The 26,471-nt window shown below is 38.6% G+C and overlaps 1 protein-coding gene across 6 annotated transcripts; it reads right to left on the bottom strand.

The window, feature by feature from the left end:
- On the bottom strand, positions 1-24,850 carry YEATS4 (YEATS domain containing 4). 6 transcript variants are annotated; one of them, XM_023740806.1, is made up of 8 exons: positions 24,538-24,712; positions 22,744-22,839; positions 21,823-21,942; positions 19,489-19,555; positions 19,286-19,380; positions 7,586-7,678; positions 7,409-7,496; positions 6-1,505 (listed from the first exon to the last, which is right to left on the bottom strand). In XM_023740806.1, exons 1-8 carry the CDS (start codon positions 24,586-24,588, stop codon positions 1,336-1,338), a joined length of 780 nt encoding a protein of 259 aa, XP_023596574.1. In that variant the 5' UTR covers positions 24,589-24,712; the 3' UTR covers positions 6-1,335. The 6 variants fall into 6 exon arrangements, with proteins under 6 accessions (XP_023596576.1, XP_023596574.1, XP_012413857.1 ...); XM_023740807.1 differs by having other exon boundaries at positions 9-1,505; positions 24,410-24,546; XM_004386433.3 differs by lacking the exon at positions 22,744-22,839 and having other exon boundaries at positions 778-1,505; positions 24,538-24,850.
- Between the last annotated feature and the right edge of the window lie 1,621 nt (positions 24,851-26,471).

Here is a 26,471-nt window from a genome sequence, read left to right as displayed (position 1 = left end):
TCAGGGCTCCTCAAGTGGAATAGGACTTTCCCCCCCGATCAGTGTTTTTGTCTGATCAATCCCCAGACCCCACCCTATACTGTGGGGAATCTCATCCTAATAGGCCTGGCTGGCATTGAGCTAACAGATGGAGGAAAGCTGGATGATGCCTGGCACAGCTAGAAGTGCCACTCTACCGTAGGACCCCTGATAGAAATTTCAGACCAGAGAACTTTGCTTGACTTCCATGTTTACTAATACCACAACTTAAAAAAAAAAAGCAATCAAGTAAAAAGTAACCAATCAACCAGGGCAGATAAGATAAAAAGTATTGTAAAGTGCTACAGTGGGCAGTTTCCACTGTAGTGAGAACACAGAATCCCTGCATTAGGCATAGTTGCCACTTTATAGGAGTTGTGTAATTTACATTAATGCTACATGTTTACATACTTTCCAACCTATTATTGTTTTTAGGTTGCCAAAGATGGTTCAGCCAACATGCCCTTAAAAATTAAGTATTACTGAATGTTCAAACTAGAAGAAGGCTCACTATGTGGATGTGACCAGGAGAGGCTAAGGAGTAGGTAGAGATATTAGGGGAGGTAGGTGAAGCTGATGCACAGTTACCTCCTATGAGTCTCTCGAACATTCATGAGGGATTGAATCTTCTTCTGTATGAAGAATAAGGGCCCTGTGGTAGTTAGTCAGTACAATTCCTAAGATGTGATCTTTGCCATCAAAGAGCTTCTGTATTCTACAATGAGTGCCAATAAGAGATGTGTGGTGACAATACTATGGAGATACGTTAACAGTAAAGAGGGAGCTTCAGGAAGTCTTCAAAGAGGAAGAGAAACATCAAGAGGCAGAAACAGGATCTATAGACTACATTTATTAAGCACTTACTGGGCACATCATATGCAAAACAAGCAGGAAGGGGGCAAGTAAGAACTTTAAGAAATATACACATCAATTTTAGCACTAATTTTAGCTACTGGAGAAGTACAAAAGTTGTACAAGTTATACTTGAAATAAAATTTTGATGTCTGTCACAAGGATAAGCTACAAATACAATGTAATAAAAAAAATTTTCAAAACTGTACTTAACATCATAGGATTACCCTAAAATGGGTTGGCAAAATGCCTATACAGCATCCATTCATATTACACACATATGTTTCACATTAAAGACTGCTTGAATAGGACAAATACTTTGACTCATTGCTGGGATATCCATGGTCAACAACTATATATACAGTTCCTCTCAGAAACATAATAGCATTTGCATTAAGTCCATTTCACCATTAATGCCCACCTTTTTTTCAGTCCAGCTTATTACTGAGTTCTCGTCAGAACTGTTCATATCTCTTTTGTCTGATCATCTTCTTCGAGTTTCCTGATTTCATTTTTTAAACAATTTATAGTTTCACGACTTGCTTTTAATCTCTCTTTAAGCTCTGCAATTTCAAAGCTTGTTTTTTTCTTGGCAGCTTCTAATTTTTCTCTGGTTTTCACTTCAAGTTCTGCAACTAAGGAAAGCAAATACTTTTACTAAATTATTTCACTTTTCTCACACCTCTAAGATATTTCAGAGAGTAATAAATATTTATCTAGGTAAACCTTCCCATGATGAAATGTGGACACCTTAAGATATGTATCATTAAACATACGGGTAAGAAAGTCTGAATTCCCATACAGATCTAAGATGTTTTCTACAACTAAGACTGAAATTCTGGCAACTAACTCACAGGTAAGATTTTAGGACAATGTCCTCGTCTTTCTCCATACAGATATTAATTTGAAAATAAGGGGGCAAACCAACTGAAGGGACATTCAGCTAATATAGAAAAAATAACTAAATATTCTTAAATTTATGTACAAGTGAAACTTATATAACCAAAATCATACTGTCAAAACAAACCCATATTTTTTCTCAAAAAAGAGCAATAACTGCCTAGGTTTAAATTCCAGCTATATCACTGATTAGCTGTGAGACCCTGACTAAGTTACTTAACCTCTCTATGCTCATTTCCTCATATGCAAAATTATGATAGCAAATACCTCATGATATTATTTGTTGAGATTTTAAATGAATCAGAGTACTTATAAAAAGCCATTATTAACTATTATTATGATGACAGAGGACTATTAAATGATATTTAAAGTATTCTAGCTGGCTACTATCCAATTACGCAAGAAAATGTCATTACTGCAACTAGGATATATGTATTTAAATATTCCACTAGGATAGTGAAGCATAATGCTTCACAAAGAAAAATGTCTACTTTTATCCTACACTTCCGTCTGGTGGACATTTTATTTTTTTTATTGTGCTTTAAGGGAAAGTTTACCGTTCAAGTTAGTTTCTCATACAAAACTTCACACACACACTATTATGTGACCCTAGCTGCACTCCCCATACTGTGACAGCACACTCCTTTCCACCCCGGATTTCCCATGTCCATTCACCCAGCTCCTGACCTTCTCTGCCTTCTCATCTCGCCTCTGGGCAGGAGCTGTCCATTTAGTCTCATGAATCTACTTGCGCTAAGAGGCACACTCTTCACGAGTATCATTTTATGTCTTATAGTCTCGTCTAATCTTTGTCTGAAAAGCTGGCTTTGGGAATGCTTTTAGTTTTGGGCTAACAGAGAGTCCAGGGGCCATGTCTTCTGGAGTTCCTCCAGGCCCAGTCAGACCATTAAGTCTGGTCGTTTTACTAGAATTTGAGTTCTGCATCCCACTTTTCTCCTGCTCCGTCAGGGACTCTCTGTTGTGTTCCCTGTCAGGGCGGTCACTGGTGGTAGCCGGGCACCATCCAGTTCTTCTGGTGTCAGGTTGATGGAGTCTCTGGTTTATGTCACCCTTTTTGTCTCTTGGGCTAATATTTTCCTTGTGTCTTTGGTGTTCTTCATTCTCCTTTGCTCCAGGTGAGTTGGGACTAATTGATATGTCTTAGATGGTCGCTCGCCAGCTTTTAAGACCCCAGACACCACTCAACAAAGTGGGATGCAGAACATTTTCTTAATAAACTTTGTTATGCCAACTGATCTAGATGATCCCAGAAACAACGGTCACCAGAACCCTGCCCCTGCTACTCTGTCCCTCGAAGTGTTTGGCTGTATTCAGGAAACTTCTTAGCTTTGGTTTAGTCCAGCTGTGCCGACTACCCCTGTAGTGTGTGTTGTCCTTCCCTTCACCTAAGATAATTCTTGCCTACTATCTAGTTAGTGAATAACCCTCACCCTCCCTTCCCAGCCTCGTAACCATCAAAGAACGTTTTCTTCTGTGTTTAATCCTTTTCTTGAGTTCTTATAATAGTGGTCTTATACAATACCTGTCTTTCTGAGACTGACTAATTACACTCAGCATAATGCCTTCCAGATTAATCCATGTTATGTTTCACGGATTCATCATTATTCTTTATCTTTGCGTAGTATTCCATTATGTGACTATTATATTCATTCATCCATTCATCTGTTGATGGGCACTTAGGTTGTTTCCATCTTTTTGCTATTGTGAACAGTGCTGCAATGAACATGGGTGTGCATATATCTATTCGTGTGACAGCTCTTATTTCTCTAGGATATATTCCAAGGAGTGGGATTGCTGGATCATATGGTACTCCTATTTCTAGCTTTTTAAGGAACTGCCAAATCGATTTCCAAAGTGGTTGTACCATTTTACATTTCCATCAACAGTGTATAAGTGTTCCAGTCTCTCCACAACCTCTCCAGCATTTATTATTTTGTGTTTTTTGGATTAATGCTAGCCTTGTTGGGGTGAGATGACGTCTCACTGTAGTTCTGATCTGCATTTCTCTAATGGCTAATAATCGTGAGCATTTTCTCACGTATCTGGTAGCTGCCTGAATGTCTTCTTTGGTGAAGTGCCTGTTCGTATCCTTTGCCCATTTTTTAATTGGGTTATTTGTCTTTTTGTTGTTGAGGTTTTGCAGTATCTTGTAGATTTTAGAGAGTAGACACTGATCGGATTTGTCGCAGTCAAAAATTTTCTCCTAGTCTGTAGGCTGTCTTTTTACTCTTTTGGTGAAGTCTTTTGATGAGTATAAGTCTTTGATTTTTAGGAGCTCCCAGTTATCTAATTTCTCTTCTGGTGTTTGTGCATTGTTACTTATGGTTTGTACTCTGTTTATGCCATGTATTAGGGCTCCTAGCATTGTCCCTATTTTTTCTTCCATGACCTTTATCGTTTTAGAATTTATACTTAGGTCTTTGACCCATTTTGAGTTAGTTTTTGTGCATGGTGTGAGGTATGGGTCTTGTTTCAGTTTTTTGCAGATGGATATCCAGCTCTGCCAACACCATTTGTTAAACAGACTGTCTTTTCCCCATTTAATGGACTTTGGGCCTTTGTCAAATACCAGCTGTTCATAGGTGGATAAATTTATACCTAGATTCTCAATTCTGCTCTACTGGTCTATGTATCTGTTGTTGTACCAGTACCAAGCTGTTCTGACTACCGTGGCAGCATAATAGGTTCTAAAATTAGGTGGTGTGAGGCCTCTGACTTTGTTCTTCTTCAGTAACGCTTGACTTATCCAGGGCCTCTTCCCTTTTCATATAAAGTTGGTGATTTGTTTCTCCATCTCCTTAAAAAATGCCATTGGAATTTGGATTGGAATTGCATTGTATCTGTGGATTGCTTTGGGAAGAAGTGACATTTTCACAATGTTGAGTCTTTATCTATGAGCAAGGTATGTTTTTCCACTTATATAGGTCTGTTTTGGTTTCTTGCAGTAGTGTATTGTAGTTTTCTTTGTATAGGTCTTCTACATCTCTTGTTAGATTTATTCCTAAGTATTTTATCTTCTTGGGGGCTATTGTTAATGCTATTGATTGGTGATTTCCTCTTTGAAGGTCTCCCTGTTGGTGTAGAGGAATCCAACTGATTTTTGTACATTTATCTTGTATCCTGATACTTTGCTGAAATTTTCTATTAGTTCCAGTAGTTTTCTTGTGGATTCTTTGGGCTTTTCTGTGTATAAGATAATATCGTTTGCAAATAGAGATACTTTTACTTCTTCCTTACCAATCTGGATGCCCTTTATTTCTTTTTCTAGCCTAAATGCTCTGGCTAGGACCTCCAGCAAAATGTTGAATAAGAGTGGTGATAAAGGGCATCCTTGGCCATCTTGTGGACATTCGGTTAACTGCTGCTGAGGACTATTAAAGCACAGTTGTAGATATTCATTTCTCTAATTTTTAAAAAAATAAGTTAAATTTTTTTAAAAAAACACTTAACCATCTTTACTTAAACTGAGATTTTTCACTTGGCTTTCAAGGCATTATATCCTGGTTTTTCTTGCCCCATATTCACTGTTCTTTCACAATCTCCTTTGCTGGTCACCTTGATCTCTAAATGATGGCATACTCAAGGCTCAGTCCTTGGACCTCTTTTCTATCTTCACTCATTCAATAATACAACTCAGTCCCACAACTTACAATTCCATCTATACACTATTAACTTCCAAATTTGTATCTTCAGTCTAGACCTCTCCTTGAATACCAGACTTTTAGATGCACCTCCCTTCTCAACATCTCCACTTACATGTCTTACAGGCATCCTACCTCTAACATGTCCAAAATTGCACTCCTAACCTTTCCCCATAAACCTGCTCCCCCAAGACTTCTCCACTGTATAAAATACAACGGCTTTATTTAGTTCCTCAGGTGCAAAACCTTAAGAGTCATCCTTTGCTCATCTCTCTCTCACATTCCATTACTGAAACCATCGGCAAATCCTATTGTACCTACCTTCAAAATAGACCCAGAATGTGACCCCTTCTCACCACCTCCATTACCACTCTGGTCCAAGCCATGATTCTATCATATCTGGATTGAAATGTTAGTCTGATAATGTCACACTCCTCTGCTTAAAACCCACCAGTGATTTCCTATCTCATTCAGTTTAATAATCTAAAGTCCTCACAGTTAACCACAAGCTGCTACATGACCTGGTGGTCCCCTATTAACTTCTCTGGCCTCATTTTCTACTCCTCATCCTGTTATTCACTCCACTCCAGTCACACTGGCCTCCTTGCTGTTCCTCAGATATGCCAGATAGTGAAGCCTCAGAGCTTTTGCCCTTGCTGCACTCTCTACATGGGACATTGTTTCCTCAGATAGCTACGTGGCTCACTCCCTTACTCCTTTAGGTCTTTGCGCAAATGATATAATCTCAGGAAGCATTCTCTGACAATATTTAAAATTCCAACCATATCCTTCCACCAAAGGCACCTCTCCTTTTTTTTTTTTTTTATTATTGTACTTTAGATGAAGGTTTACAGAACATACTAGCTTCTCATTAAACAGTTAGTATACACATTGTTTTGTGACATTGGTTACCAACCCAACGACATGCCAACACTCTCCTTTCTTAACCATGGGTTCCCTATTACCAACTTTCCTGTCCCCTCCTGCTTTCTCATCCTTGCCCATGGGCTGGTGGGCCCATTTAGTCTCATTTTGTTTCATGGGCCTGTCTAATAGTTGGCTGAAGGGTGAACCTCAGGAGTGACTTCATTACTGAGCTAAAAGGGTGTCTGGGGGCCATACTCTCAAGGTCCCGTCTTTATTTTTCTCCATAGCACCCAATCATATCTTATACTTTATCTATTTATTTACTAATTAGCTGCCTTTCTCTCACTAGCATGTAAGTTCCATGAGGATAGGGCTTCTTATCTGTTTTGGACACTGCTCCTATCCCCAGGACTTGGAACAACGTCTGCCATATAACTGGTGCTCAATATATACTGTAAATGAACAGAGAATTAAAAGAATGAATGAATGAATAGTGAGATAAGTATTAACATAGAGATAGCAAATAGCTTTCATCTCAAGTGCCAACTCCAAATGAGTGTCAGTAGCTGCATAAAGTGGTGTGTAGAAGATTCTGAGACTGTCAACTCAGAGGTAAGATGTACCATGACTGTAGATCAATGTGGCATTCGGGTATTACCACCACCACAGCATTAATCTGAAACTGTTGTTAAACGACATAGATAAAAATAAACTAGTTTACAGCATACAAAAGTATAATTATGTTCTGCAAGGTTCTTCACACAGATTTTGCTAGCAAAGACTAGTAAACAGAAAATGATTGAATGATAGGTTAAGCAAGACTAATGAAAGGCTATGCTTAAATGTAATTAGGGGATAAAACAGACAAACCAGTTTTTCAGAGAATGTGAGAGCCTGCCTTTCACCTTTTTGAAAGTAGGCCTACTTTGGGAACAATTTAAAACATCTTTCTTCCATATTCTACAGTGTTACATACTTTTGTTTTTTAACTTCTGTAAAATTTACCTATAATATTTAAAAAAATGTTTAATAGGCACTAATTATACATTCCTTTCACCCTTACAGAATACACTATTTTTCAGGATTAATTATGAATATATGGCACTTACATTCTGTTTCATGCTTATAGGCGCCTAATGTAAGCTGACGAGATGTTGTTAATAATTGTTGCATCATTGCTGTTGGGTCTTGAAATATCTAATGGGATAGAATGGAAAAGGGCTCAATAACGTCAAAGTTCTTCAACTTAAAATGCTTTTAAAACTCTCATTATAAAATCGCCTTACCATTTCATCATAAAACTCTGAAACCACTGTCTTTTTTCCCAGCATTGCATTGGTGTCTGATTGAAACAGCTTTAATAAATGATACAGGGTTACCTGTGAAACAAAAACACGTCACGTCTGTACAATAGTTTTCATCATCATCATGAGGCATCTCATGGTAAACATCAAATGCAGAATCATGTTTCAACTGCAACTCCCTGAGGCAAATCACCCAAACTCTTTTACTTTTTTTTTTTTCTATTAGAAACCACCATCCATCCACATCTACTTAACATGAATGTTTTGAAGATACAGGGTAAGTCAGAAACTGTTCAAGCTTCTTTAGAGAGTGATTCTATGTAAAAATTACACAAGATACAGCTATGGAAATTAAACTAGGAAATCACTAATGAATCGCATGAATTCCTTTACTTACACAAGTTATAATCAGATTAATTTTAACAGTTGTTCTTAAGATTAAAGTTTACAAATTTACTGTGGGGAAAAAAGATTTAAGACTTTCAAAAATCACAATGAGGGCAAGATAATCTCTTTGATGATCTATAAGATTATTACATAAGTGACATGTAATAAACAAATAAAAAGTTGGTCAGTGATAATTCCCTCTGGCAAAAGCAACATGTCTTCAAAATACTTAAAAACAGATGTAGGAAGACAAGAAAGGAAGAGCTTTGTAGCATAATAATGTGTGATTATTTTAGTAAAAAAAAAAAAAAGAAAAAAAAAGGACTTGGCAGACTATCAGCATTCAGAAGGAAGTTGTAGAAACCAATTTAGAAGTCTCAAAGAATTTTCCCAAAGAGTTAAAATCCCCCAATTACAACATATTTGAGTTATGACCAACTGCACTTACCACTGTCTGTTTTTTTGTACACTGTGTCATTCAGTAATATGTACTACATGCAATGTTACAGTGCATCATTCACTGATGTTACTATTCTCAGATGTTCCCTCACAGATGTTCGATGTTATGATGTACTGTTCAAAACACTGCAGTATAGCAGGCTATGGTCTGGTCTACAGCGAAGTCAGTGTCAGCAGCCATAACAGATAAAAAGTTGGGTAATGTTCAACTCTAAAGACATACGACAATTGAATTGCACATGTGCCCTACAGCCATTACTTGATAATGCCACTGGACATCCTCCTGATGTAAATGATCTAAGTCAAGATGTGAAAGTGGTGTATCTACCTCCCAACATGGCAGCTGTGATTCAGCCTATGGATCAAGATGCAATCTCCACCTTCAAGGCATACCACCTATGGACTATGGCTGCTCAGCCAATAGCTGCACCAGACGGACGTATGGTAACATTACACGATTTCTGGAAGAATTATAATATTCTTCAGTGTATCCAGAACACTGCATCTTCCTGGGAGGAAGTTATGAGAAAATGCATGCAAGAGATATGAAAAAGATTGCTGAGTTACGTGAACATGCTCCAAGCATTTGATCAGGATAATATGATGGAAGAGATTGGTGGAAAAATCATCCATATGGCAAGAATACTGAACTTAGAACTTGATGTTGCCAGTGTGGAACACCTCACAGAGCACAAAGAAGGGGAACTGACTGATCAGAACTTAATGGATTTTGAAGAGGAAAGAAATGTTGAAGAAGAAAGAAATAATGATGAAGAGGAAGAAGCTGTCAAAAAATTTTACAGTGAAAGGATTAGCTAACGTTTTTTCTCAATGAAATCAACGGCTTCAGTTGCTTGAAAACATGGACCCAGACACTGATGACTCTGCTAAAGTTGATATGCAGATTCAGGGAGCAGTGAGCTGTTACCACGAAATACATAAAGAAAAAACAACTCTCACTAATTTTCTGACTAGAAACGCCACTCCCATTCCCAGGGATAATCCAGATGATCCACAACCTTCCATGTGTGGAGTTATTACCGCGAATAGCAAAATGCCAATGTTGTCTACCTCTTCTTCATTGTTGGGGTAAATTTTTATGATTTTTGTATTGTTTTATGTATGCACATATGTATTAAAATATATCTGTAAGTTTATACGTAATGTTTCCAACCCCCAAGGATAAATAAAGATCAAATTTATAAAGATATTGATAATACAAGGCATCAATAATGAAAACTAGGAAAAAAAAGAGGTATTCGACTTACATCAGGACCGACTTAATGACAGAGTCATCAGAATGGAACCCCATCGTAAGTTGGGGACTACTTGTATAAGGAAAGGCTATTCTTCAAAAACACTCATGAAATAGGAAAAAAGGGTACCCTCCTAAAGAAGTCAGAAAATCTAAAAATTCTTTTAACTGAATGAGATATGAACAATTTGAACAGGCACCACTGATTCCCTGCAAACACAATCCCTGGGCATGGCTAAGCCAGAGGAAGGATCCTATATTAAGGACATCTTCCAGGTTCAAGATGCTACATTAAGAATATGGCAAAGGGAGAAAGGAATTCCACAGAAATAACAGTAAAAATAGACAATCTGAAAATGAAAGAATATGGTATGTATTCCATATTTAAAGGAGATAATTTGACAAATTTTTGGACCAGACAGCAGATGAAATTACAATGATGGCTAAACCATAACAGAGAAAACCGTAACCTGAAAACTGCATCAGAGATGGTAGCCAGCAATCCCAGTGGAGACCCAGAGAGGCTCCAAGCTCAGAGCTGGCAAGTTATCAACACCAAGAAGGCTGTGGGGCAGCTGGGCCTATTGACTATTCCTTCTTCTCCCACCACTCATATACAAGGCAGCATAGCCCCCTTTGCAACTGAGAATTTTACACCTAAACAATTCATCAAGTATGAGGGCAAAATAAAGACATTTTCAGACAGGCAATGATTCAGAAAGTTTATTTTTCAGGCATCTTGTCTGAAAAAAATTCTTCCAGCAAAATGAAAAATGAAATCAAGAAAGAAAAAGAAAAAGAGCCATCTGTTACCATTGGGAGTTGACAGACACTATCTTAAGTTGAGAAATTCAAAATTAGGGAATTAAATATATGAGGTATTGGAGTAATTTCCAGAGGAACTGAAAACAGTATCTTAAAAAAGTGGTTTTCTTGGGGACGGGCTGGAAATAACGGAAAGAGATGTTTTCATTTTTCATTGAAAAAAAAATTTTTTAAACCATGTGCATATCTAAGAAAAATTTTAAAATTGCAACATGCAACTGTCGTTCCCTAAAATTTACTTTTCAGACTTCCAGAGGCATTCATGCAGATGTAGGCAATGAAAGTCTTCAAGGCAGATGTCCCTAATTTTAAGTATTTCAAGGTCTTTGAAAAGCAATGAAAATGGCTTATACTTGCCACAGAGATATTTCTAGGAATGAAAACTCAATCTAGCATATTGCTTTTAGAAACAAGCATTCCATTTAAAATGATTTATGACATACTAGGTTACACAGGCCCACTGCACATCTGTCAGTTTAGTGTACTATGGTGGCTTGCATGTTGCTGTGACACTGGAAGCTTTGCCACCTGTATTTCAAATACCAGTAAGGTCACCCTTGGTGGACAAGTTTCAGTAGAGCTTCCAGACTAAGAGCAGGAAGAAGGACCTGGCAGTCTATTTCTAAAAAAAATCAGCCAGTAAAAACCTTATGAATAGCAGCAGAACACTGTCTGATACAGGGCCAGAAGACAAGCCCCTCAGGTCAGAAGGCACTCAAAATACGACTGGGGAAGAGCTGCCTCCTCAAAGTAGAGTCGACCTTAATGACGCGGATGGAGTCAAGCATTCGGGACCTCCATTTGCTGATGTGGCACAACTCAAAATGAGAAGAAACAGCTGCAAACATCCATTAATAATCAGAACGTGGAATGTATGTAGTATGAATCTAGGAACATTGGAAGTTGTCAAAAATGAAATGGAACGCAGAGATCAATATCCTAGGCATTAGCGAGCTGAATGGACTGGTACTGACCATTCTGAATCAGACAATCATATGGTCTACTAGGCCGGGAATGACAAATTGAAGAGGAACGGAGTCACATTCATTGTTAAAAAGGACATTTCAAGATCTATCCTGAACTACAATGCTGTCAGTGATAGGCTATCAATATGCTTACAAAGAAGACCACTTAATATAACTATTATTCAAATTTATGCACCAACCACTAATGCCAAAGATGAGGAAACTGAAGATTTTTACCAACTTTTGCAGTCTGAAATTGATCAAACACGCACTCAAGATGCATTGATAATTACTGGTGATTGGAATGCAAAAATTGCAAACAAAGAAGAAGGATCAGTAGTTGGAAAATAAGGCCTTGGTGACAGAAATGATGCCGGAGATCACATGATAGCATTTTGCAAAACCAATGATTTCTTCAATGCAAATACCTTTTTTAAACAACATAAACAGCTACTATACATGTGGACCTCACCGGATGGAAACAGGAATCAAAGTGACTACATCTGTGGAAAGAGACAATGGAAAAGCTCAATATCATCAGTCACAATAAGGTCAGGGGCTGACTGAGAAAAAGACCATCAATTAATTGCTCATATGCAAGTTCAAGTTGAAGCTGAAGAAATTACAAGTAGTCCACGAGAGCCAAAATATGACCTTGAGTATATTCCACCTGAATTTGGAAACCATCTCAAGAAGAGATTTGATGAAAGATGGAAACAACCTAGGTGCCCATCAACGGATGAATGGATAAACAAATTATGGTATATTCACACAATGGAATACTACGCAATAATAAAGAACAACAATGAATCCGTGAAACATAACATGGAGGAATCTGGAAGACATTACGCTTAGTGAATTTAGTCAGTCGCAAAAGGACAAATATTGTATAAGACCACTATTATAACAACTCAAGAAAAGGTTTAAACACAGAAGAAAACATTCTTTGATGGTTATGAGGGTGGGGGGGAGGGAAAGAGCTATTCACTAACTAGACAGTAGACAAGAAATCTCTTAGGTGAATGGAAGGATGACACACACTACAGGGGAAGTCAGCACAACTGGACTAAACCAAAGCTAAGAAGTTTCCTGAATACAACCAAACACCTTGAGGGACAGAGTAGCAGGGGCAAGAGCCTGGTGACTATGGTTTCAGGGGACATCTAGGTCAACTGGCATAACAAAGTTTATTAATAAAATGTTCTGCATCCCACTTTGGTGAGTGGCGTCTGGGGTCTTTAAAGCCAGCGAGCGACCATCTAAGATGTAACAATTGGTCTCAACCCACCTGGAGTAAAGGAGAATGAAGAACACCAACGACACAAGGAAAACATTAGCCCAAGAGACAAAAAGGGCCACATAAACCAGAGACTCCACCAGCCTGAGACCAGAAGAACTTGATGGTGCCCAGCTATCACCAATGACCCCCCTCACAGGGAACACAACAGAGAGTCCCCGACAAAGCAGGAGAAAAGTGGGATGCAGAACACAACTTCTAGTAAAAAGACCAGACTTAATGGTTTGACTGAGACTGGAGAGACCCTGGAAGACATGGCCCCTGTGCTCTCTTGTTGGCCCAGAGCTGAAACCATTCCTGAAGCCAACTCCTCAGACAAAGATTAGACTGAATTATGGGACATAAAGTGATACTTGTGAGGAGTGTGCTTCTTAGCTCAAGTAGATACATGAGACTAAACGGGTGGCTCCTCTCTGGAGGCGAGATAAGCAGGCAGAGAGAGTTAGGAGCTGGTTGAATGGACACGGGAAATCCAGGGTGGAAAGGAGGAGTGTGCTGTCACAGATAGGGAGAGCAACTAGGGTCACGTTGCAATGTGTGTATCAATTTTTGTATGAGAAACTGACTTGAACTGTAAACTCCCACTTAAAGCAAAATGAATGAACGAATAAATTAAATAAATAAATAAAAGAATAGATTTGACACATTGAACCCTAATGACTGAAGACCAGACAAGTTGTGGGAGGACATCATACATGAAGAAAGCAGAAGATACTTAAAAAAACGGTAAAGAAAGAAGAGACCAAAACAGATGTCACAAGAGACTCTGAAACTTGCTCTTGAATGCAAAGTAGCTAAAGCTAATGGAAGAAATGGTGAAGTAAAAGAGCTGAACAGAAGATTTCAAAGGGCAGCTCAAGAAGACAGTAAAATACTATAATTAAATGTGCAAACGCCTAGAGTTAGAAAACCAAAAGGGAAGAACACACTTGGCATTGCTCAAGCTGAAAGAACTGAAGAAAAATTTCAAGCCTTGAGTTGCAATTTTGAACAATCCTTTGGGCAAAATTTAAATGACACAGGAAGCATCAAAAGCAGATGGGAGGAATAGAGAGTCACTGTACCAAAAAGAATTGGTTGACGTTCAACTGTTTTAGGAGGTAGCATATGATCAAGAACCAATGGTAATGAAAGAAGAAGTCCAAGCTGCACTGGAGGTACTGGTGAAAAACAAGGCTCCAGGAACTGACGGAATACCAACTGAGATGTTTCAACAAAAGGATGCTGTGCTGAAGATGCTCACTTCTTTGTGCCAAGAAATCTGGAAGACAGCTACCTAGCCAACTGACTGGATGAGAGCCCTATCTGTGCCCATTCCAAAGAAAGGCGATCCAAGAGAATGTGGATATTATCAAACAATATCATTAATATCACACTGTGACGGTTAAGACTGTATGTCAACTTGGCTAGGCCATGATTCTCAGTGTTTTGGCAGTTGTATAATGTTGTGATCACTTCCCTCTTCAAATCTGATACGTGATCATCCATGATGGAATCTGCTGAGTGGTACTAGCGGGGGTGGGGCCTGTGGCAGCTCACCACCCCCTCAGCCTTCATCTCTCCCCCCTCCACCAGTTATTTCCTTCCTGCTCACCTTGCCAAGGTTTTTCGCTTGTTCCGGACCCAAAAGCTGCCTCTTGTTGTCTCACCTTCAGTTCTTGGGACTTGAGCTAGCAGCTTACCTGTCAATCTTGGGATTCATCGATCTTCACAGCCTGTGAGCAAGAGTTCTGCACCCCAACCTGCTGATCTTGGGTTTGCTACCCGCTGCAGCTACATGAATCAGGGAAAACCTTGCAGTCTTGCCTCCCGATCTTGGAATTTGTCAACCTGCACAGCCTGTGAGTGGAAGCCCTGCTCTCTGACCTGCCAATCTTGGGTTCGCCACATTCTGCAGCTGCATGAACTGGGAGAGGCCTCTACCCTGATCCATGGACTTGTAATGTTCTAGCCTCTACAATCACGTGAGCTGTTTCCTTGATATAAATCTCTCTATATACATATTTATACGCTTTACTGGTTTTGCTTCTCTAGAGAACCCAGCCTAAGACACACATGCAAGTAAAATTTTGCTGAAGATCATTCAAAAGTGGCTACAGCAGTATATCAACAGGGAACTGCCAGAAATTCAAGCTGGATTCAGAAGAGAACGTGGAAACAGGAATTATCATTGCTGATGTCAGATGGATCCTGGCTGAAAGAGAATACCACAAAGATGTTTACCTGTGTTTTATTGACTATGCAAAGGCATTCAGCTGTGTGGATCATAACAAATTATGGATAACACTGCGAAGAATGGGAACTCCAGAACACTTAACTGTGCTCATGCAGAACCTGTACATAGATCAAGAGGTAGTCATTCAAACAGAGCAAAGGGATATTGTGTGGTTTAAAATCAAAAAAGGTGTGCTTTAGGGTTGTATCTTTTCATCATACTTATTCAGTCTGTATGCTGAGAAAATAATCCGAGAAGCTGGACTATATGAAGAGAACTCAATATCAGGACTGGAGTAAGACTCATTGACAACCTGTAATATGCAGATGACAGAGCCTTGCTTGCTGAAAGTTAAGAGAACTTGAAGCACTTACTGATGAAGATCAAAGACTACATCCTTCAGTATGGATTACACCTCAACATACAGAAAACAAAAATCCTCATAATTGGACCAATAAGCTACATCGTGATAAACGGAGAAAAGACTGACGTTGTCAAGGATTTCATTTTACTTGGATCCACAATTAACACCCATAGAAGCAGCAGTTAGGAAATCAAATGACACACTGCATTGAGCAAATCTGCTGCAAAAGACCTCTTTAAAGTGTTAAAAAGCAAAGATGTTACTTTCAGGACTAAGGTGCATCTGATCCAAGCCATGGAATTTTTAATCGCCTCTTATGCATGTGAAAACTGGACAATGAATAAGGAAAACTGAAGAATAATTGATGCCTTTGAATTACAGTGTTAGTGAAGAATACTGAATATACCAGGTACTGCCAGAAGAACGAACAAGTCTGTCTTGGAAGAAATACAGCCAGAGTGCTCCTTGGAAGTAAGGATGGTGAGACTTCATCTCACGTACTTTGGACATGTTTTCAGGAGGGATCAGTTCCTGGAGAAGGACATCGTGCTTGGTAAAGTAGGGGGTCAGCAAAAAAGAGGAAGACCTTAGACGAGATGGACTGATAAACAGTGGCTGCAAAAATGGGCTCGAGCACAGCAATGATCGTCAGGATGGCACAGGACCGGGCAGTGTTTCGTTCTGTGGTACATAGGGTCGCTATGAGTCAGAACCGATTCGCCAGCAGGTTATGGACTAAATGTAGTAAATCACAATCTGCCTGTATCTGTCTTTTATATTTTAAATAAAATCTTCATATGAAGTATATTCTGTAAGAGCTAACTATTGAAAAACGGTAATTATATTAACTATTTGTAACTCTAAAATGCTTTTTAAGGAACATATTCAGATCTATGTAGATCTATATGTGAACCTAGAAAATAAATCATTGCTGAAGTACATTAGACTATATTACTTTACCTTTCCAAGAATGGACTTTGAGAGCTCCCTTATAATGAGGTTACAGGATATGATTTCCTTCAGAGATGTATTTTCCAATGACGGGTGGTGACAGATGAGCAGACAGAAAGGTAAGGCAGCACATTCTTAAAATAAAAATGAACCCAAAGAAATCTTATCAAGTTAAAAAGAGTTTCTGCTCTCGTAACATTATTGGCTTCTCCTTCTTTCTCCATCTCAACGTCTGCTAAATTCTGTGTTTTTTCTAATAGATTAGTCTCACTGAAGAAAAGCAGTATCTCATGTTTGTATTCTTCACAATTCCTTGAACAATATCTTGAAAATAGTGGGTATTTAGTAATTTCTTGCCAAATAGGATATAATGTCTGCGAGCATATTCCAGAAGGCAACACGAATGATAGGGAATCTGGAAACCCTTTGACATGAAAAATATTTAAATGAGCTAGGGATGTCTATTCAAGTGAAAACCAACGTACTGAACAGTTATCAGTTAAAAAGTTTAAGGAAGCTCATCATTAAGTAGAGCTTTGAAAACTAAAACTACCTCACACCCGTACAGGATGCTTCACTTAAAGACAGAACTGAATATCCTCCATACTGGAGATATTCAAGCCCAAACTAGATGCTCATTAGGAAGATTGCCTAAAGGAATTCCTATGTGAGAGTACGGCCTACATCAGTGGATACCAAATCTGTGCACTGAAATCACTCGGGGTATTGGCCCTATAATAAAACAACTGAATTAAACTCTCCAGGGAGTCGGGTCTAGGAATTTGAATTTTTTTAAAAGCACCTCAGGTATTTTTGATATAGCCAGTTAGGAACTAGTTTTCTGAACCACTGGCCCAGATGATCGTTAACTCAAATGCTTTAAAAGCACTTATGCAGAGTGAAAACTATATAATCTGATAATTACAATATAAATGTTTGATGCTAAAGGAAAGAGCTGAATCTAACAAAATGAGAACTAATGGGGATAAATGAGAAAGACCTAAGGTTGGAGTTAAACTTGGCCACACTAATGTGGAATGAGTCATAATTGAGTTGTGACCCTATACATAAAAAAAGGCTTGGTGGTTTTAGTCAAAAGAAAGAGTACTGGAAAAAGTATGAGTTCTGACTGCAAATACCTGAGTCAAAAACTAGCTCCTCCACAATTAACTAAATGTTCTTGAGCATGTGACTTGACCTCTGAGCCTTAGCATTCTCATCTACAAATGAAGGTATTATCAGCCTCACAAAGTTACTGAGTTATAAAAGCAAAATCTTTGAAGGATTTTTGGCATTATCAAGCAATAATCTCATAAGAGATAAAAAGACGAAAAAGTCAGTGGTTAGAAATAATTCATAAGACGACAAAGTAAAGCTGCTAGTACTGACAGCAGCTTGAAAAAGCAAAAAAGACTTTCTATGACACTTTATTATTAAAAAATGAATATTCCCATTTCAGACAGCATATAGACTCAACTTGCTTATTTATAATACCCAAATGATACTAATGAATTTTAAACTTTTTTGCTGTAATAAGCAGGTAATTTTCACGGCTTTTTTCTAAAAATTTTCACATGATATCTTATTTCCATACTTCAAAAAAGGGGGGAAGGGATTTTGAAAGGCACTTCACTTAAAAATGGAAAATCTTAACTCATGTAGAGAAATTCCATGTACAGATTGATGAAGGCAAAGTCATGAAAGCTCCACAGACACATCCAAACTCCCTGGGGGACCAAATTACTGGGCTGAGGTCCGTGGGGACCATGGTCTTGGAGAACATCTAGCTCAACTGGCATAGCATAGTTTATAAAGAAAATGTTCTACATTCTAGTTTGGTGAGTACCGTTTGGCATCTTAAAAGCTTGTGAGCGGTCATCTAAGATACTCCACTGGTCTCACCTCATCTGGGAGCAAGGAGAATGAAGAAACCAAGGACACAAGGGAAAGATTACTCCAAAGGACTAATGGACCACAACTACCACAGCTTCCACCAGGCTGAGTCCAGTACAACTAGATGGTGCCCGGCTACCACTGACTGCTCTGACAGGGATCACAACAGAAGGTCCCGCACACAGCTGGAGAAAAAGGTAGAACAAAATTCTAACTCAAAAAATAAAAAACAAAGACCAGACTTACTAGTCTGACAGAGACTGGACAAACCCAGAGAGTATGGCCCCCAGACACCTTTTTAGCTCAGTAATGAAGTCACTCCTGAGTTTCACCCCTCAGGCAAAGATCAGGCAGGCCCATAAAACAAAACGAGACTAAATGGGCACACCAGCCCAGGGGCAAGGACAAGAAAGCAGAAGGTGACAGGAAAGCTGATAATGGGGAACCTAAGGTTGAGAAGGGGAGAGTGTTGATATGTCGTGGGGTTGGCAACCAATGTCACAAAACAATATGTGTATTAATTGTTTAACGAGAAGCTAGTTTGCTCTGTAAACCTTCATCTAAAGTACAATAAAAAAATAAAAACAAAGAAATTCCATGTATAGAGACTGGAGGAACCCCCGAGACTATGGCCCCCAGACACTCAGCTAACTCAGAACTGAAACCATTACCGAAGGCCACTTTTCAGACAAAGATTAGACAGGCCTATAAAACAAAAAATAACACAAGTGAGGAATGTGCTTCTTAGTTCAATCAAATATATGAGGCCAAATGGGCAACTCCCATCCAAAATCAAAGGCAGGAAGGGAAAGGAACTGGATGAATGGACACAGGGAACCCTGGGTAGAAAGGGGGAGTGTGCTGTCACATTGCAGGGATCGCAACCAATGTCACAAAACAGTATGTGTATAAATTTTTGAATGAGAAATTTTTTAAAAATACCATGAAATAAGCTTACATAAAGTACATCTAAATGGAAATATCAACACATAACCAGCTATTCACTAAATATTGTTACATTTTCACAATTGCTAAAAACTATTTTACATTTGTAAGAATAATGTTACTCACAGGTCTTTCATTAGGGTCAATGAAAAATATTTTGATGATTATTTCAAATTCACCCCATCCCGTTTCAGTAATTTCATATGGAGGCTTAGTAACAACTGAAGAAAAAAAAAATAAATTGTAAATTACTGATTTACTTTTGTTTCCTAGCTCCTTTTAAATTTGTATATTATGAATTAAAAAAATTAAAAAAAACTGTGCTGTACCTCTTAAAGGATTGCCATAGCTTTCGTGTAATTTAAACTGGATTTTCTTCACATATGCTGACATATCCTAAAATATAATTAATGAAATTAATTATTCTTCCATCTACATATAAAATCTAAGAAAGAAATACACTGTGTATATGAACCTAATTTTATAAAATACATTTCCCTTCAAATTTTATGAAATCTAATTTTCTAAAAAACATGAATTATACCTGGGAAGTTTTTTTTTTTTTTAAAAAAAAACAAAGGAAGTCTGTGTTGAATTCTTTCATTAATTATGCATTAGTACACAGTACAGAGCAATACATATGCCTCTAATTTGTTTTGCAAATCTTTTTATATACTTCTACAGACAATACTCTAAGTCAATTTTGATTTTTTTTTAATTGTGGTAAAAATAAGTATAAAACATTAACAATTTCAACATTTTTCACACATATAATGACATTAAATTCAAAATGTTGTGCAACCGTCATCACTATCTGTTTCCAAATTTTTCCATCATCCTTAACAGAAACTTGGTGCCCCCTAAGCAATGGCTCCCCCTTCCCTTTCTCTCCCAGCCCTGGTAACCACTAATAATCTTTGGTCTCTATACATTTGTCTATTTCGTGTAAGTAGGATTATACAATATTTGTCCTTTTGTAACTTGTATCTACATGTATTTAATTTAGTTTTTAAAAAATAAAATCAGGATCATATTATAAAGATATCTTAATATCTTACTTTTGTCACATTATTTGTGAGCATTTTTTGAGGCAGATTTTCCTAAGCATCTTTGAAGACTCTTTTAGTAACACTTCCATTCATATCTTCTACAAAACTTGGAGTGACTAGTGTGTACAATATGCTGTACCAGATGCTAAGTCTATAATGGAAAATAAATAGGGCCTTACCCTCAAGAAGCTCACTGTGGAATGGGGACAGACAAGAAAATAAGCACTTACAACACAATATAATATGTGTTATGAGGGCATTAAGTACAAGTATACATGAAGGACACCTAATTAAGTCTTTGGAGGTCAAGAATAGTTTCAAAGAAAATGACATTTGAACTAAGGCCTAAAGGATTAATAGTAATGGAGTGGGTGGAAAGGAATGAGGGAAGAGGTTTAAGAGTGTTCCTTTGGGAAATTGAGAGTAATTAGTTATCAGTAAAATTTAAGGTATAAGGAATAGATGAGGCAGATAGACAAGGCACCTATATTCTTCCAGAAATATTTTATGCACATAAAAATATTCTTTCCTCTCCACACTGACATAAACATTAGCAAACTATACACTCTATTCCACTTTTTAAATGTAGTAATGTATTTTGGAGCTGCTTCATATATGTGGCCCTGGTAGCGCAGTGGTTAAGAGCTACGACTGCTAATCAAAAAAGGCTGACACTTTGAATCTACCAGCTGCTCCTTGGAAACCCTATGAGGCGGTTCTATTCTGTCTTATAGGGTCACAATCAACTCATCGGCAACGGGTTTGGGTTTTTTTGGTTGGTTCATATATGTGCACGAAAAGTATCCTCACTTTTTGACAGCTGCATACTAATACACCATAAGGATGTCCTATAGTTATTAACCAGTCCTTGACTGATGGTTTTAGGTTGTTTCTAATTTGCTTTTACCAACAAGGTGGCAATAAACAACACTGCACATATGTTATAGTGCAAGGATACATGCAGATCAATTCTTATAAGGGAACTCCTGGGACAAAGGGTATGAGATACAAATGTTTGCCTCTTTTACCATTTGCATTTGAATTGTTTATAGTGGTTTTTATTTTTATGTAGTTGAATTTACCTATTCTCTTATGGCTTCTAAGTTTTGTGTCAGAAAAACAGCCCTCTTTTAGTCAGAGATTTAAAAAATTCTATGGTTTCTCCTAATAATGTTATGGTTTTATTTCTTTCATTTAAATATTTGATCATTTGCAATTTATCCTGTTACAGGCAAGGATCCAATTTAATTTTTTTCCCATAAGGATTCCTAGTTGTCCTAACACTTAAATAATTTTTTAATGACATGATCACTTAAATTGTTAAGTGGGACAACTAAGATTCAAGAGTCTATATACAGTATGCTCCCAACACACACACACACACACACACACACACACACACACACACACACACACACATTCACAGCTTAGAAGGAAAAAAATTATTAAAAATACTAGTGAAATTTAAGACTAAAAAAATTCATTCAACTTTTTTTGCAAAATTTCTACAATGGGTCAATCTTTAATCAGAAAGTTACTATAAAACAATATTATAATCTTTCTTCAAGCAAAATAAATTATAGCTTTGAAAAATCATAGGAAAAAAATGCCTACCTCATTTCTATACGGTTTTACATATACTGTCCACTGATGGGTATGTCCATCTTCCTCTCTTTTCTTTCCAAAGTATCGAGCAACATTACCATAAACTATTGGTTTAACAATAGTAACCCCCTAAGAAAAATAAAAGACAATAAATATCGTGCCATTACCCAAATACACAGCATGAGAGCTCTGAAGTAATGGATTAAGTAATGGATTACACCAGCAGTCTAACAACCTGGAGTTTGGCTATAAAATAAATCTCAGTCACTCGTTCTTATTTCATGTTAATACAAATAACACTAGATTAATTAAAATTTCCCATTTTGAAGATGTCTTTTTAAATTACCCATGTAAAGCACTTTGAGGATTTTGTAAAAAGAAGCACAAAGGTCTGTTCCTTACAAACTTTAAAGCTAGCCTTTGGAAAAAAATTGCCAACGTTGACTGCCATCACCAGCTGGTTATGTCAGTAGTTTGTGGAAATTTAGTCAATCGCCTCCTCTTTAATCATCCTATTGAGTGTTTGGAGCCCTGGTGGCACAGTGGTTAAGAGCTCAGCTGCTAACCAAAAGGTCAGCAGTTTGAATCCATTAGCCACTCCTTGGAAACCTTATGGGGCAGTTCTACCCTGTCCTATAGGGTCACTATGAGCCAGAATCTACTGGAAGGCAATGGGTTATTAAACGTTTACCGAAACACTGCAGGAACACCAAAGGCAGTTTGTGTGAGGATGTTATCAGGTAGAATAAAGGCAAATGGTTTTTATTTTAATACTTTATCAGTATTAAGAAAAAACTACAAATAGCAAATAAAACCCAAAATTTAAAAATCTTAATGCGTAAGGTGTTTTTAAAATTGAACTGATTTAAATAAAAATGTTAATATTACAATTGGAGTGAGATATGGCAAAAATGGTAAAATGGCCCTTACATGACTGAAGTTTGGTAAACATGCTTGCTCCATTCCATGCTCAGTTCTTAAATGTACGTTCGACATGTTTCTCATCACTTCTAACAAGCATAAAGGCTGTGTTGACAGATTATGATGGAAATGAAGAGAGATAAGAAATTTCAAGTGAAAATACAGAATGTTGCGCATGAATCTGGGACAAATTGTTCAACAGTAGGAATGTATCTGAAGGACAAAAAACAAGTTGTACCACACACAAAAAAGGCTGTGCCAATGTAATCAACAATATGAAATGAGGAAAAATAGTGAATAAAATGGAAACACTTTTAACTGTGGCTAGATAATCAACAACTAAATCTAATACCTATTAGCCTAAGGTTACTTCAGAAAAAGGCAAACTGTACAAGAACTTAAATAATCATAGTATGCGCTACTGATGAAACTTTTGGGGCAACCATAGATGGGACCTCAGGTTCTAGGCCTGACTGAAGTACAAGGAGCACTGATGTGGTATGTGCATAAGCTTCCACAGCTGCTATGGTATTGCTAAGAATTTGCAGTTTGTTAATGGTAAAAAGGGCTCACCTAGATGAAATTTATCTAACCTGGAAAAATATGCCTGAAAGAGCACATAACAATCAGGAAGGAGGAGAAATGAATCTGTAATTTTCAAGCTTTACAGGGCTAACTCACACCCAATGTTGGTGGAAAAGCATTTGAGGACTGCAGGGTTAAAGTGAAGTCATTTCGGACTTAAATTTACAAACTTTTAGAAACTAACATAATTACAAGCAGAGAAAATTCGGTAACTTCTCCCTCAAAAATCTGTTTTAACCCTTTGTTCTGTAGTAGTTCCCATCAGTCCAAAATCTTACCATAAATGCATGTATTTATAGTTTCTAAGAGATTTTACCTGCATCTCCTTCCCATTCCATTAAATTTCACCAGTTTTTTTTAAATTTTAGAATTCCTACTTTACATGTGATATTAAAACACTTCATAAGACAGCTGTGTATGTAAAAATGTGACATGGGTAAGGACTCTTAAAGAAAAATCAGAATTGCAGATTAACTAGATTGGTGCAATAATGGGTGATTTCTTTTTGAATAATTTTCCTTTCACAATAATAAAAATCAGAACCAGTTGGTCCCAACTTAAAAATTAGTTAACATGCCAAGGTCTGTGGGGAAGCGCAAGAGAAGCGTCACATGCTAGGCTATATACTAACCTTCACCAAAAACAGAAGTTAACGTTTACTGAATGTTCTGTACGCGCCAGACACAGTGTTAGTTTCTTAACATGCCTTGATCAATAACCTCGCCGTAGCTTTGTGAACACCATAAACTCGGGCAAGTTTCCTAACTTTTCTACCCCTCGGTTTTGGCACTTGTAAATACTGCGGTTGATACTGACTTTATACTGTTGTGGTCAGGATTAAATCAGCATCGGGTGGTGTTCAGCCTGTCTTGGGCACACGGTAAGCTCTTATCGAGTATTTGCTACTACTGTAACTATCTTCACAGCCAGGCAGGGGCATCCCGTTTGCCGATGACCACCAAGCCAAGATTCCCCAGCCCTCTAATTGGCCTGCTTCCTCTGCCACGACGTCCAGGTCATCACTGGTTATATTTATTTTTTGGCGGGGAAGGGGGGGATAGTGACGCGGTGAAGTCGGCCTCTGACTCACCGTCCGCCTTTAAATCACAGTTCAAACCCGAGGAGAGAAGGCGCGAAAGAGAAACCGGCCCGCGTCGCGCTGGGAGGGGCCGGGGCGTGAGCGGCACTCCCGGAAGGAAGTCGCAGTCCGGCACTGACCTTCACTCTCCCGCCGGAGTCAGGCCCAAATTCGGCCATTCTCTTGAACATATTGTCCCACAGAAGAAGCCACCGCCGCCGCCAGGGAAAGAGACCGGGGCCGCTGGGATCGCCGCTCCCGTCACAGGCCCCGCTCCTCCCGCGCGGGCGCAGGCGGAGGGTTTCTGGCTGAGGAAGGGCGTGTCACCTGTGCTCGGGTCACTGAGTAACCGCCAACACCTCGCAGTAGACGCCGTCGCCGAAGCCCATTCAGTTCCGCGCCGGAGGAGAGCGGAAAGGAAGAAGGGGCGACGGCTACGCCGTGCGCAGGCGCGGCGGGCTCCCGTGCACAGCGCGCACGCGCCTCTCCGCTGCCGTGGCGCGGGGCGGTCTAGATGGCTGGAACTCGGGGATCATCAGTCAACGTGTCACATGCCCAGACGACTTAGCTTCGTAATAACCGAGAAATTGCCATTTGGAGGCAATACCTTGTCCTCGAGCAAGTGCTCCATTCTGAAGTCAAAATCATGAAATCGACTTGCTGACACAAACCTTCCCCCACAGCTTTTCGTTGTCCTCATGCAGACCACCCATGTCCTCGTTAATTTCTTCCTATCAGCCCCCTTCTTCCTTTCTTTTCCTACTCAGTTTAAATTTTAAGTTCTACGACTTGTCACAATGCTCCGTTGTATTGCATATTGCCCTTCTGTGGCACTACTGCGAAGATTAGTGCTGTACTAAATCAATATTCTCCAATTTAATTGAAGCCTTGGCTAGGGGTCCGCGGTTCTCTGTTACTTTATCTTTCGTAATTATTTTAAAAATTTCTCTAGTCTCAACCTCTAACTGACACTAACTCCCTCATTGTTATCAGATGACTTTGCATCCTACTTCGCAGAGAAAACAGACCCCATGCCACCAGACCGAAACGCGAGCTTTGACTTGTCCAACAGCCACCCTCCCCCTTCCTTCTTCTCTTTAGCGGGAACCGTTCCGTTTACAAGCAATCCCTCTATCTGTGTTCTTGGAACCCAGATGGCGCAGTGATTAAGAGCTTGGCTGCTAACCAAAAGGTCAGCAGTTGAATCCACCAGCCATTGCTTGGAAACCCTATGGGACAGTTCTACTTTGTCCTATAGGGTCGCTATGAGTTGGAATCGAAGGCAATGGGTTTATCTGTGTTCCTGATCTCAATTTTTTTTTTGCTTTCTCAAGGATTTTGCCTGGTCAACCATCCCCACTCTGCTCTGTATCAACTTTTCCTTGTCCTTTGGCTTTTTCTCCTAAGAACGTTTAAACAAGCTTACATCTCTCCTGTTTAAAACCAACCAAGCAAATCTTTAATCCCACATACCTCTGTGTTGTCCTGCATAGTTGAACTTGGAGAAGCTGTCAACATTTCCTGTCTGTTTCCATACCCTCTTCAATCCACCACTTCTAACTTTCACCCTCACTGAAACCAAAGATACTGACGTCTCTATCAGTAAATCCTCTTGGCAGTATCCACTGCCTCCTTTAGTGACACCAATTTCTTTTGGTTTTCCTCCTTCTTCCGTGGCACCTCCTTGATTTCCAGGGTAGTCGCTCTCTCCTCTATGTTCCCGTAGTGCCTGAGGGATTGTAACATTTATCATGTTATATTTTAATTATTTAAAAACTCCATGAGGGCAATAACTAATCCAACCAAATGTGGAAATTATCAAACGATATCATTAATATCACACGCAAGTAAAATTTTACGGAAGATCGTTCAAAAACAGCTGCAGCAGTATATTGGCAGGGAGCTGCCAGAAATTCAAGCTGGATTCAGAAGAAGATGTGGAACCAGGGATATCATAGCTAATGTCAGATGGATCCTGACTAAAAGCAGAGAATACCAGAAAGATGTTTACCTGTGTTTTATTGACTATGCAAAGGCATTTGACTGTGTGGATCATAACAAATTATGGATAACA

Source organism: Trichechus manatus, unplaced genomic scaffold, assembly GCF_000243295.1.
Source record: "Trichechus manatus latirostris isolate Lorelei unplaced genomic scaffold, TriManLat1.0 scaffold00164, whole genome shotgun sequence".
Classification (NCBI taxonomy): domain Eukaryota; kingdom Metazoa; phylum Chordata; class Mammalia; order Sirenia; family Trichechidae; genus Trichechus; species Trichechus manatus.
The sequence above is the reverse complement of the archived record's forward strand: the minus strand, read 5'-3'. Positions and strand labels throughout refer to the sequence as shown.